Source organism: Pundamilia nyererei, unplaced genomic scaffold, assembly GCF_000239375.1.
Source record: "Pundamilia nyererei isolate P.nyererei 1_Seehausen unplaced genomic scaffold, PunNye1.0 scaffold00110, whole genome shotgun sequence".
Taxonomy (NCBI): domain Eukaryota; kingdom Metazoa; phylum Chordata; class Actinopteri; order Cichliformes; family Cichlidae; genus Pundamilia; species Pundamilia nyererei.
In genome coordinates, this window is record NW_005187511.1 from 2,179,456 (window position 1) to 2,194,183 (window position 14,728).

At 37.8% G+C, this 14,728-nt stretch overlaps 1 protein-coding gene across 1 annotated transcript; it reads left to right on the plus strand.

Moving 5' to 3' along the window:
• Positions 1-1,152: 1,152 nt before the first annotated feature.
• Positions 1,153-12,575, plus strand: LOC102194265 (inter-alpha-trypsin inhibitor heavy chain H3-like). Its single transcript, XM_005741515.1, has 22 exons — positions 1,153-1,224; positions 2,042-2,202; positions 2,334-2,438; positions 2,696-2,858; positions 2,954-3,064; positions 4,857-4,985; positions 5,100-5,216; positions 5,332-5,500; positions 5,594-5,704; positions 5,859-6,040; positions 6,145-6,324; positions 6,412-6,533; positions 7,108-7,289; positions 7,611-7,655; positions 7,867-7,953; positions 8,313-8,369; positions 8,844-8,912; positions 9,289-9,396; positions 9,552-9,717; positions 11,944-12,092; positions 12,287-12,371; positions 12,461-12,575. Exons 1-22 carry the CDS (start codon positions 1,153-1,155, stop codon positions 12,573-12,575), a joined length of 2,685 nt encoding a protein of 894 aa, XP_005741572.1.
• Positions 12,576-14,728: the final 2,153 nt, after the last annotated feature.

The following is a 14,728-nucleotide window of genomic DNA, read 5'->3' on the forward strand; positions in this document are numbered from 1 at the left end:
CACAATGACAAGAGGTATGTTTGGAGGAGTAAAGGTGAGGCTAAGAAACCTGAAAACTCTGTACCCGCAGTCAAGCATGGTGGTGGTAGTGTCGTGGTCTGGAGCTGTTTTGTTGCTAGTGGTACTGCAACACTGCACAAGGTGGATGAAATAATGAAGCAGGAGCAGGAGGACTCCACATATGTTGACTTGGAGGTGATTTGGACACAGCTGGGTGTTCCAACAGAATGCTAATCTGAAGCACACGCCAATTACAGTTTTGGATAAAGAAAGCAAACATCTGCAATGGCCAAAGCTTCAGCCTTAATCCTATGTGGACAACACTTAAAAGCTGGCTCTATGCAAAGAAACTAATTTAAATGAACTCAGTTATGCCAATTATGCCAAGAAGAGTGGTTAAATATCCAGCCAAGTTATGCCAGAAGCTTGTTAATTGCTACCAAAAGCATTTGGCTTGGGTTCAATTTGCGAAACGACTTTAAACCAAATATTAATGATGGTGTATGTATAGATTTGACACTGTGTGGATTAGATAAAATTTAAAATAAATTTAAAAAATAATCCAATTCATGCTTTTTAAAGTCGTTAAAGATGAATGCTGTATTCAACCTTGGAAAAAGAACTTTTCAAGTAAATCATTAAAAGCCCCAAATAACCATGATATTCATGCCAGTGATGAATGCTTTATCTAATGCTTGCAATGAAACCTTCAAGGCTGTTTTTCCCAGCACCTTTCAGATGGTTTCAGAATGGCACAGTCTCAACTACATACTTTAAGTCATAAATATTTTTTTTGCCCTAAACAAAACATTATTACTTACAGTCACTAGTAATGGAAAGACAAATTATTGCCAAGACAGGAAACAGAATTTCCTGTCACTAATGAAAAGACAGCCGTGGGACCAAAGTCCTGGTAAAGTGCAAAGGTTTGACCCTCAATGTAAACATGAACTCCCACAGAAACTGCTGGACTTCTGGTAAATTACTGATTTACTTATGCGAGTGGGTGTTTTTGTCACAGACAGTTGTTGAAACTGGAGATAGGGAAAACAGAGTTTGAACTTTAAAAAAATAGGTACACAATAACGCTGTCCTTGTTTGAGTTCAAAAGAGTGTTTTGGCTGTTTTGCTGGCATTTTGGTTGGAGGCGTCATGGGGAGAACCGTGGTGCAAATCACCTTCATCATATTCCTGCTGGCTTTGGCTTCCACACAGCCAAACAAGGTAAGTTCAGTACACATAAAGGGCAGCAACAGTATTTCAATGTAACAAAATCCTTAAAAAGTGCTATTTATACTTCACAGATAACAAGAGATTTATGAGGTACATTGATTTTTATCTCTCTTGGCGTCTTTCAGTCAGGTGAAATACACTGAACTTTGCAGGGTGAAGGTCCTTTTGACTTCTTCCTCCAGGGTTACTTCATGTTGGTCCTATTACATGATAATAATTTAACATAAGGACTGGAATAAGCTTAAGCCTTTAAGTAACAGATAGAAGATAATGTAATGACACCTGAAGTGAAGAAATCCTGAATGTGTGCATGTTTACTGTATCCTTTGTCTAGAGTCAGAGTATAAAGTAGTCTATTAGCTCATTTTAATGTTTAAAGATATACATTTAATAACAGTGATGGTTAGTGCTAGATTAAGTGATTTATCATCATCCACAAAAACAAAACAAAACAAAACAAAACAAAAATCAACACATAGCACAGTGTAAAACTCTGTTTCCATGTATTTACTGCATCCTGGTGAACTGTTGGCATTTATCAGGTTGCAATAAATATTTGATAATTTATTGCACCCAGCAGCTGCAGTGTGTCAGCTGGTGATTCTATTAATTCATTTATTTCCATGTGTTGATGTTTTTCAGCACATAACCAGTCACATTTATGGTGTGGATGTGTATCTATTTCCCTCATGGCGATGATATCATCCAAAAACAAATTCTTTTTCTGCTAAATTTGACCTTTGGTCAGCTGCTAAGCTCAGTTAACCATTATGTTTTCGGTGAAATGTGCCCCCCTGTGTTTGCTCAGGATGACTGGGACATCTACAGCTTTCACATCAACTCCACAGTGACCAGTCGTTATGCCACCACTGTCATCACAAGCCGTGTGGCCAATCGTATGAACGAGTCAAAGGAAATTGAATTTCATGTTCAGATTCCCAAGAATGCCTTCATCAGTAAATTTCGAATGTGTGTGAAGTTAAAATAATGTGTAACCATCCAGAGATATTTGCAAATAATGAATTCTACAGTGAAGAATAAATGACAGGATACTCAGTAGTATGTGCATTTACACAAGGGCTTTTCTTGGTCCTTTTCAGGTTTATCGATGGCCAGGTTTATGATGGTGTTGTAAAAGCTAAGGAGCAAGCTCAGCAGCAGTACACTGAAGCTGTGTCCCGTGGTGAAAGTGCTGGACTTGTCAGGTATTAACTAAATGATTAAATGATAGGTATTGTACAAATACACTGAGTGTTCCTTTGAATAAAGAAGAAGAAAAAGAAAATATTTCTGTCATTCAAAATTAGTTTGGTCTGTTCTTGTGTTTTCTCTTCTTTCTTCATTTCTCTAAAATAATGTTAATGCGAATAGGAAAATATATTTAGAGTTAATCTTATTCTCTGCTCAGGTCCAAACTACAGCCATAATTGCAATTTAGTGAGATCATTTTTTTCTGCTTTAGTTCTGTAGGGAGGACACTGGAGGAATTTAAGACCTCTGTAACTGTGGCTGCTCACAAAAAGGTCACTTTTGAACTCACATATGAGGAATTAATGAAACGCACACATGGCAAGTACGAGCTGCAAATTCATGCTCGACCCACACAGCCTGTCAGTGACTTCAAGGTGACTGTCTTATTGGTATCTATTAGTGAAAAATGCTGAGATAACAGCACACATGATGAGATCTTTTATTTTTATTATATTGTATTTATTACCAGGTGGATGTGTACATTCACGAGGAAGCTGGCATCAGTTTCATCAATGTGAAAGGAGGCCTGAGCACCAATGCCCTCGCTAATGCCATCACCAAAACACATGCAGATAAACAGGTACTGAAATCTTTTTTGTTGCAGAACAGTAAAAAAAACACGAGCTTTCTAACAAGAGACAGTTTGAGGTACTAACAGCTTGATCTCAGTGTAAAATGAATGACTATAAAATGAGTAAAATGCACAAATAACCATTATGGTAACAATGATATTTCTTCCAACATTATGGCTCATTTCTCATCCTTGTACACAACACAAATGCTAGCAAAGTTCTGATGTCTGGCGTAATGTAGATGGCAGCACATCGTGCTTCCAAATCGTAAAAATCCTACAGCAGTTTATTAACTAGAGATCACTTGGAAGAACTGAACATGATTTACAGAATTTACATGAGATACAGAATTGGATTAATAATTATTTGGCGATTAGATTCTGATGAACCATCATAGTATAATGAGGTCCCAGCAATGATAGGCATATGGGCAGGATCCCCATGGATTCTAGATGCCAGTGAAGGTGAAGGTGAAGATGGAGACATGGATGCTCCTCTGAATGATCAGTCGGAGGTGGACATGGTGATGAGACAGGCTGGATGAATGAATGGCAGAAGAGAACTGAGATTTTAAAACACACCAAACAAAGTCTGATTGGCTCATAAAAGGTTTGGAAGAAAATGATTGGACTAGAAAAATGCTGTCAGCACCAGTGTTTGGGTCACTACTCAAAAAAAATAAACTATCACACAATACTTAACAAAAAAACAGTAATGTAGAACATTACTTTCTTACTTGCAGGAGAAGGTAATTTGTTGCATTACTTGTTAAATTACTTGTTACATTACTTGTTAAATTACGTTATCATCACTCCATAAAATGACCTGAAACAGTTACATAATTACCAGAAAACAACAGAAACCTGAGGCTACAGTCCCACACACAAACACAGATCCCTATCATATTGCGGATGAAGACAGTCTTGCTTTTAGTGTTTACAGATGAACACAAAGCAGAGAAAAAACAGCCCAAAGAGACTAGAAAAGAGGCTGGTTTCTAAATCTTCTTAATATGTTTTTTTCTGTACATGGCTAAGTTTTAACCCACATTTGTCTTTGCAGCAGTGAAGTGTTTTTGGTTTTCTGAAGTATTCACGATGCAGTGGTTCAAATACATATTGTCATGGTCCGGAGTCTGTGACTCCGTGTTTATGTTAAGTTTATTATTATTCTGTGGTTTTGGTTATCTTGGGTTTTTGTACTCTTCTGTTTCACATTTCATGTTCCTATGTCGGTGTCCTCCAGTCTGTGTTTAGTTGGTGTGTGTCGTGTTCAGTCGGTGTGTTTCCTGTTTTACTTTGAAGGTCTCTGTCTGATGTCAGTGTGTTCTGTTTACGTTTCCCCTGCCTCGTCAGCAGTTATGTCTCCCAAGTGTGTTTCCCTCCTGTTTCCCATCCCCTGATTACTGGTGTGTGTAAGTGTGTGTTCCCTCATCCTCGTTGCTGGTTCGTCTGCTTCTCTCCGTCCGTCTTCCTGTGTATTTTCCTGTGCCTCCCTGCATATCTCTTTCCGGTTAGTTTCAGTTAGTTTTTCCAGTTTAGGTTTTCTTAGTTTCATGTTTCACTCTCGCCATCTCTGTTGTATCCACTGTTGGTAAATAAAGTCACTTGCACCACTGCTGCCGCATCTTGGGTCCTTATAATTCACAAATTCACAATTCAAAAACATAATTTCAGTAGTTTACTAATCATTTAATTCTGTTTGCATTTACATTTTCAGCAGATCATGTATACAGAAAATAAAATCACTGACATCGCTCTCTACCAAGTTCCTAAACTCTGTGATTCACTCTGTTTCCAGGCGTGGGTGTATTTCTATCCAACAGTCGACCAACAGAAAATGTGTGACAGCTGTGGAGATCAAGGTATGAATGGAGATCTGGTTATAGTTTACGACGTTAACAGGGATAATGGACTGGGACACATCAAGGTAAACCCTGGTCTTTTAGCAACACAAACCGTATGACTTGGGCTAAAAAGCTTCTTGAATAATCCTATAACCAATCAAGTTTTGTTTTTTGTTTTTTTCATAACGCCGCCTTAGAAATCTGACGGGTACTTTGTTCATCATTTTGCACCATCTGATCTTCCACGGATACCAAAAAATGTCGTCTTTGTTATTGATCAAAGTGGCTCAATGGAGGGCAGAAAAATTGAGCAGGTAAAGTATTTGAAGGGTCAGTTTCTCATATGATTTTATACATTTTTTCTCTTTTTTTACATTTTTAATGAAAAGAAAAACAATATGTAGCCATGAATTATGTTTTCTTAACCAGACTAGGACCGCATTAATCCACATTCTGAATGATCTGGCAGAAGATGATCACTTTGGTCTGATCACTTTTGATGACAGAATTTCTTACTGGAAGCAAGAACTCGTTCAGGCCAACAGCAAAAACCTGGAAAGTGCCAAAAACTTTGCACGCAATATTCAACACAGAGGATGTGAGAAGTTGCAGTAAATACACATTTTGGAATAGCAACAGTTGGGAGGAGAATAGCAGTACTGAAAATGCATTTGTTGTTGTTGCATTTCAGACACAAACATAAATAAAGCAGTGCTGCAAGGAGCACGTATGCTGAATGCACATAACAGAGAAGGTTCAGCATCTATCCTTATACTTCTCACAGATGGAGACCCAACCTCAGGTTATAATAAAACACATCTGTAAACAAATGTACACAAATATTTCATGAAACCGAGATCTTTATGAGCTTATTGTGGTTAAAAGTCCTGATTTATTATGAATTATGAGACTACATTGTTTCTGAGCTGAACTGGGTATGTCTCGTCTCTTTTCAGGGGTGACAAATCTGGAGAAAATCCAGTCAAATGTAAGACAGGCTATTGCAGGCAAATTCCCACTGTACTGTCTCGGTTTCGGTTTTGATGTTAATTTCAATTTCCTTGAGAAAATGTCGCTGCAAAATAACGGTGTGGCACGACGGATTTATGAAGACTCTGATGCTGATTTACAGCTGAAGGTATTTAAATTATGCATGCTCTTCTTTTATGTGATTTGAAACCCCTGAGAATTGAAAGAAGAAAAAAGCATGATTTGTATCACTTCCACACTGTATGTCAACAGGGTTTCTATGAAGAGGTGGCCACACCTCTACTGACAGATGTGACAATGATCTATGTGGGTGGGACCAATCTAACCCAGACTAACTTCAGTCAGTATTATAATGGCTCTGAGATTGTGGTAGCCGGTGAGATCACAGATAATAACATTGAAACCTTCACCCCTCAAGTTGTGGCTATTTCAGTAAGAATCAATCCACAGGACTCATCAGCAGAACTCTTCTCAAAACCTTTTTTGTGATAGACTGACATTACAATTAATTTATTACAGAGTAATAGAAGAATAATGTTCTCTAACCCAAATGAAACCGTGGAATCCACTGGAACAGTGTCTGATGACCGTATCCAGAGGGTTTGGGCGTACCTCACAGTTAAACAGCTTCTGGACAAAGAGTGAGTTTGACTTACAACATCTTTCCACTTTTTTTCTTTTCAAGTGATGAGCTTATTTTAAAGGGTAGTTGTTGATTGGCACAGCAAAGCTGAGATTTCGGGTAAGGCTCATCATAATTTACCTGAGCCTGAAGAAGAAATGGTTTGTTCAGTCCAAGGCCCAAAAGATTCTGTTTTACACACCTTTATATATTTGTTAGGAAAATACTGCACAGTTTCCAGTTTTAATGGTGATATGAGATGGTAACAATCTTACCACCATATTCTATTTAATTTATTTGTGTACTTTTTAACCGGTTGACTCTGGACTAAAGGCTGGTTTCCAAAGTAAATTTATTTCTTCAACTCTGGGGTGTCACAGCTGTTGCGATACAGCTGCAAATCCTTCTTGAAGGAAGTAGTATATTAATTTATCCATGTTCATAATTCAAACAGCCTTTCAGGTTTGTAACCCTATATTAATATTTTCAAAACACTGGATTATCTTTGGACATGGAAACATTTTTTTTTAATTACTTAATTACATTTGATTTCTGTGTCAAACCCCTTATTCGTTTAATCCTTTGTGACACAGGCTTCAGTTATCTGAAACTGAGAAAGAGAAAGTGAAGAAGGAGGCTTTGGAGCTATCACTGAGGTACAGTTTTGTGACCCCTCTCACATCCATGGTGGTTACAAAGCCTCCCGGAGAGAACACAGATGTGCTTCATAAACCCAAGGAAGGTGAAACACCACAGAGAAGGCATTTCACTGGAGGTTATTAAAAGATTATTAAAATTCAAGTATTTAATTTGGATCAATTCACTTAATTATTTGTTGTTTCTCTGTCACATAAAAGAGAACCAATGAGTATTTATAATTTAACTACTAGAAAAGGTAGAAAAATTGAAAACTAAACAGTTATGTAATAATATAAATTATTAATTTTTATTATTACTTGTAATAATAGAAATTATTACAAGTAAAGTTTCTATTTAGTGTTTTGTTGGTGATTAAATATGAGAATAGTGATGCCTTGCCTGAAATCATACAATATTTGCCAGAACTTTGCAATATTCTTGTCTGAATTTTTTGTAGTTCCTGTTAACCGCAGGACCAGGATCCAACATGTTCCTGTTCATGGTATAAAGCGTATTTTTACATTGTATTGCATGGATGGTATATTGAAAATACAAGAAGTTTTTTTTTTTGTTCTTTTTTACACGATTTGGTTTTTATTATTATTATTTTTCCTTTTGAGCTTTTAGTGATGTATTGTCTGAAGCCATACAGTATTCACCAGACTTTTGTGATATTCTTGTATGTAACTAATGTTGTCTGAATTTTTTTGTAGGCACGAGTATGGCCAAGTTCAAACATGCTCCTGTTAAACCCCCCAGGCATCAGGCCCCTGTTCGTGTTTTAAAGAAAAACACTCGTGGTATAGTATTGCATGGATGACATACTGAAAATACAAGACATGTCTTTCATATGAATAGGATTTATATGACTTTTTTTCCTTTTTATGTTTTAGAGGTCCAAACTATATGTCTGGCTCCTTCAATTAAAATTCACTCCTTACTTCTTTCATTTCTCTTTTTTGTGTGTGCACATCTTAATTTTCAGCTATATAGAGCAGTTACAAGATGTTATCAAATAATAGAAATTATTAGAATCACATTAAGTGTGTTTTTTGTTTGAGGTTGAATATGAAAACAGTGATGTCTGAAGTTATACAAAATTCACCAGAGCTTTACAAAATTCTTGTGCGTAACTAATGTTGTCTGAATTTTTTTGTAGTTACACTCAGGAGTGGACTTCTAGACACTTCTAGTCATTTTCCACTGGCACCTAAAGGTATAGTATTGCATGGATGGCATACTTTCTTTTTTCTTTTGATAGAATTAAAGATTTTACAGGGGATTTTATACATGGCATCTCCAGGTTAAACTCATGATACTTCCCCAACTGATGACTTAAAGCAGGCTTGGCCAACTCCAGGCTTTGAGGGCCGGTGTCCTGCAGGTTTTAGATCTCACCCTGGGTCTACACACCTGAACTTCAAGACATGTTGAGGACTTAAATCAGCTGTGTCAGATCAAGGACACATCTAAACCCTGCAAGACACCAGCCCTTGAGGCCTGGATTTGGACACCACTGACTTAAACAAAGGAAATTGATTTTGTTAATGTAAATTTGCCATAGAACAAAGTGTGTATTTATTGCTTGATGTTTAATATAAGAACATACATGTTTTGTCCAAAGTCATACAATATCCATCAGAGCTTTGCAATATTACTGTGTGTAACTATTGTCTAAATTTGTTTGTAGCTCCTGCTCCCCGTGTCCATGTGTTCCCGTTCTTCTCTATAGCTGCCAATGTCCCACAGGCAACTGATGGTATTGTATTTTATTGATAGTATAAAGATAGATCCTCAGAGAGGATTTTGTAAATGGCATTTACAGGTTAAAATGTAAACAAAAACATATCATCACGATACTTCCTCACATGATTACTTAAACAAAGAAAATGATTTGTATTTAGTCTATTTTCTAAAACTGTGTATCTGTGGCATGAGGTGTTGTTCTTTTATAGATTTATAAAAATTAATTTCCATGTTTAAAAAAACCTGAATTTGTTTTTTCAATGTTTACTACCCAAAAGAAGTAAAGTGACTAAAATGTGAAAACAGTAAAGTTGGTGTTGAATGTTAAGCTTTTTATTTTGAGGAACAGAGTTTCTATATACTGACTCAGTGTGTCTATGTGTATCTAGTTCCTCTTCTTCACAGGTTTTTAATAAACACTGAGAATCAGACTGTTCCATTGTGCTTTGATGTCAGTGGCTCACTACAACTTAAACTACTTCACCATCCCAGTGAGGGTCAGTAATGTTAACTTTTCCTAATTTAATGAACCCTGATATATTTTTTCTTTTCATGCATAATAAAATCTTACTATTCTAATTTCTCATTAGCATTTTAATATAATCCCCAATTTGTGAAGTGTGTTAAGAGCTGCATTTCTCTTTTGTTCCAGAGCTGTTTGTGAATGGTGAGCTTGATTCAGTTGTGAATGGAGGCTTCAACAGTATTTTTATACACTTCCAAACTGACCATCATGTTGAGATTGACTCCAGGGGCGTGACTGTACAAGGACAGACAGTGGCACATCACACTGGGCAGGATACCATCACAGCTGGGAGGTAATCTTGCAATATAATGGTACAAACTCATGTTCTCAGTATTGTATACAGATATGTAACTTCACTTTTTCCAAGAAGTATAGGAGATGACGAATCCTAAATTAGCTTACATGTTTCAGACTGAATATGTCTGTGAAGGTTCTCAGTCATCCAGGTCATCGTAGTCAAAGGAGCTTGCAAAGAAAAGCGTCTGGACTTCTTTAAGTTACTTGAAGACGTTTCACCTCTCATCCGAGAAGCTTCTTCAGTTCTAAGGTCAAATGGTGGAGAGTCCCAGATATAAACCTAGTGGGAGTGACCCCCCACAGAGGGACAAAAGGACCCCCTGATGATCCTCTAATCGCCTGAGCCAAGGTGGGAAACTGGGTGTGGGTCCCAATCAGCCAGAGTTTCGGGTGTGTTCATTGTGAAACCTGGCCCCACCTTATCATGTGAATTCCTGAGGTCACATGGCCCAGGATGTGAGTGGGCGTTAAGGCGTCTGGGAAGGGATCTCAAAACTGGATTATAGATGGCAGAGAGTTGGTGTCGTAAACCCCCGCCTCTGTTCAAAGATGGTCGCTCACAGTGGACATAGATGGCTTCTTTCACTCCTCTTTCAAACCATCTGTCCTCTCTGTCCAAAATGTGAACATTGGCATCCTCGAAAGAGTGTCCTTTATCCTTAAGATGCAGATGGACTGCTGAGTCTTGTCCTGTGGAGGTGGCTCTTCTGTGTTGTGCCATGCGCTTGTGAAGTGGCTGTTTGGTCTCTCCAATGTAGAGGTCTGAGCATTCCTCGCTGCACTGTACAGCATACACCACATTGTTAAGTTTGTGTTTTGGCGTTTTGTCTTTCGGGTGAACCAGTTTCTGTCTGAGCGTGTTGCTGGGTCTGAAGTACACTGGGATGTCATGCTTGGAGAAAACTCTCCTGAGTTTCTCTGATACACCGGCTACATAGGGGATGACAATGTTGTTGCGTCTGTCCTTCTTATCCTCCCTCGCTGGTGTCTGGTCTTCTTTTCTTACTGAACAAGAGTTTTCAGACTTTTCAGACTCAACAAGAGAATAAACACGCAACAAATGGAGTTATCACAGATTTTTATTTGTACCAATTAAACATATGAAATGTTTTTAGTGAGATCTAGTTTGGTAAGCAGACCCTTCAACAAGGTTAGTAGTTTACAAATGCAGAGCAAATTGGCTGCACAACATTATTCTTATAATGCTTTTTAAAACTCATGCTTACATTAAAGGTTCTGTACACCCACAAAAGTGGAACAATTTTTTTTGTCAGTGACAGAAACTCTTCTCATCTTCAGAATTACAAGATTCATCTTTGTTGGTGTTCGTGTTTGTACATCTTGGTCACTTTCTCCTTAGCTTTGTTTTGGGAAACAATTTTCATCTTTCATTTCATTATAATCCATAAAATTGTGGCCCTTTGTAATGCCTTTAATAGTTTTGGAAGTGTAATCTGAACACAAGGCTGTCAGGAGCCCACTGCAGCATTTGGCAGGCGGTGCCTGCTAATTGCAGAAAAAAAGATTTAAAAAAGGTGGTAAATTTTTAAAACAATATTATTCCTATTACTACTTATCTAAGCAAATTACGATTTAGGACGTTATGATAAATATGAAACGATTGAGAGTAACTATTTTTTTCTTTGGCAATATAGCATCAAATTATGTCACCTGTTAATTTCTGAAATTTTGTTTTAAAGCCTGGAATTTAGTTGGAAAGATGAGATGTGATAAGGAGGGGTAGGCCTGACTGGGAAACCACACACTTACTGGCAAATGACTTTTAACTGATAACTCATTAGCCAATGATAAATGGACCAGTTTTTACACAGCACTTTTCTACTCTAATGCAGCACACAAAACTATACAACTTGCCTCATTCAACGATATTCCAATATGAATGGAGAGCAACTTCACATTACCCGCAAAAGAGCATCTGATGTTGGATGCTGTGCATCTTTGAACGTGTTGCCTGTGGAAAAATAGGCCTATAGTATGTCTTGACTGGTGTAACTAAAGGGATCTTGTGAGACTAGCAAACCTTTCAAGTTTCAAGATGAATTTGCTCTTAGGCATGATAGTCAGCCTGTGCACCCTCTCATATTACAGAAGTTTCATTATTATTGTATTATGTGCAGAACAAAAATCTGCCAAAATATGTGAAATGCTCAGAAACTTTACAGAGCTTTAAAAAGTTCAAATAAACTCCATATCCTTGCAGTATGACAGTGGTTGTGAACAACAAGAAAATACATGTTACAGCTGGAAAGATGCGCCTGGTGATCTTAGTTCATGAGAAGAATGGCAACAAATTCCTTTGGCCAGTTTTAAAAAAGCATCGCTCGGCCAACGACTCTGAAGGACTTTTAGGTGAGTGGAAGGTTATTGTGTATGTGTGAATATTCACTGCATGAGCTGGAAAATTGTGTATATACAGTAGTTAAGAAAAACCCGTTTACAACCAGCAGTGGTGTTTTCTGTAAAAATATCTTGATGCTGGGTCTGTTTTAGTATCTGATTCTAAATGTCAGGTCCTATTTTATTGTTTTACTCCCTTTTTCCAGCTGTAAAGCCTGCAGTGTATGAGGTGGTGCAGCAAGTTCCTGTCACAAAACTAAAGATTAAAAACCAAGAGATAGATGTTACAAGGTAAATTTTTTGTAATGTTTTCAGTTTCTTCATTCAAAACAGAAAGCCGTTTAAGATTCCACCTATAATCTTTTTTTCTCCTTTTGTAGTGACAACGCTACTGATTACAGCATCGACCCTCCTGTCACAAAGAACTGCTGGCTTATGTCTGCTGACTCTGCCCTGCAGAGGCCACTGGCAGATTTTTCCGTGGCACAACTTTAAGTGTGAACTGTGCTGAATTACAAACATGAAGAAATAAAAAGTATCAGTTTAAAAAAAGAGCATTTTGAAACTTATTCAGTGTTGGTCTCAGAATGTATGTCTATGTAATGGGAAAGGCTTTAGGACCCAGGGCATCAAAGGAAGGTAATAAAAGAGGAAGTAGCAGAAAGTGTCTTCTTCTGTTTAGATGTGTAGTCGTTGAAAATTGTGGTTTTGGGATGTTACAATGTTTTGAAGTCCATGCTGAGTAGATCGCGTTGTCATTCAAGCACTTTGCGATAATACTGCCCTTCAGTATGATTCAAGTAATGAGTGAAAGGACATTAATCATGTTGTGCAGCAAGCATAGTCAGTTGGAGGATGGGCTGCACATGTGATTGTGCCACTGTTTTTCTTCTCTCTAGTTTGTTTTAGAGTGAGGGTCGTATTTTAAAACTGATTCTTTTTTCCTTGGTTTTGTCTTTATGTAAACTGGACCTGCTGCAATATTAATTAAGAAATGTCCAAACACCTCACAGCAATGTGCCACCAATTATTTCCTTAGCAAAGCACTTAGTGGATGTAATAAGTGTCCCCATGTGATCGCATTTATTTAGGGTGGATTTGGTTAAAGAAAAGCACCCATAATTTTTCTGCTGGCTAGATTGAGTTATTAGGTGATGCTACATTGCTGGCAGGTTGCACCATTAAAAGTACTCTGTAAATCATTAGTGGCCTTTGACTGTGATAGTCACATTTTATTGCAAATCCTTTTTAGTCATAAAATTGTATAAAGGTTTGGTGATACTGACCTCTTATCCGGTTTATTCTGGACTCTGGTGGTCCCTGCATGATATTCTGACTGGGAGTTTGTATGACAAGGTTTACAGAAGGTCTTTAATCCTCCACAGTCTACTTACCATATCTTGTCTACACATTCCCTCAAATTGTTTTCGTTTAGTTTTGAGCCTTTGTTAAGGCCAGATCCCATCCAGGAATGTTCCAGAATTTTTTCAACCACAAACATTTGTGGCCACATGTATTCATTGGGTAAGTCCAATGAATACATGTGGCCAAATAAAATGGTAAGGGCATGTGCAATGCTAACAAGGTTGTAAAGCACTTACACCTTTGATGATGACTCCAACACTGTCCAGGTCATCTATGGTTTCTTCATGTTCACGTTTCATGGCCAAGATGGCCAGGATTAAATTCATTAAAGGCTTGCCTAATTTGTTTGAAGATGAAAGTTTGTTTCCCTCGCACCAGGATCATTTTGGTTTTTTGGGCAATGTCATTTGTCAAACTTAAATCAACCAAAGGTGGTCTGTATTTTTACACATTACAGACACCATAAAAACATTAGTGTCATGATGCTCAGTCGTTTTGTATTTTTGCAAGGTAAACACAGCAAAACCATCAGGATGAACAGTACTTACGTACTGTTATTCAAAACCTCCACATTTAATAACAGATTAATACGTTAGCTTGTTAAATATTTCCTGGACTCCAACATTTCTTCTTGGAGAGTTTTGAAGACACCACCAAAGAACCGCATGGCTATTTATTGATAGACCTCACACCAACCTGCCCAGAGTGGGGATATTGCCTGAAAAGCAGCTTTGTCTTTTTATTTTACGAGGAAAAGTAACCAAAGAAACCAAGGAAATAACCATTACTTTTTCCAAAGACACTGATAGAAAAAGTTTGGACTCTGGATTAGAGCCTGGTACTGACAGTTTTTGATGATGTCTTTTTTTTAATCTATCTGCTCATCTCTGGTCTGGGCCGCTCCTTATTGATGCATCTCTCTCAGGCTCGTATTAATCTTGGGGGTGACAGTCAAAATCAATACTGCCCAGTCAGAGGTTGTCAAAGTGACTCTGGTTGTTAGCAGTTTAGAAACTTCACGACTTTTAACCGGTAGAGCTTCAGTTCTGGGGCAGAATTTAAAGCCCATTGTTCTTCCAGAGTTTTTTCAGCTGTTTTATGGACTCTGCAAACATATATCCAAAGCTGCACTGGCACCATTGTAAATGCCCTGTTGTTTGTGTTGGGTGTCTCTGGCTGAGCAGCAAAATGTTGCAGGGCCTCATGGGCACAATGGTGAAAAGTTAAATATTGTTTACACACACACACACACACACACACACACACACACACACACACACACA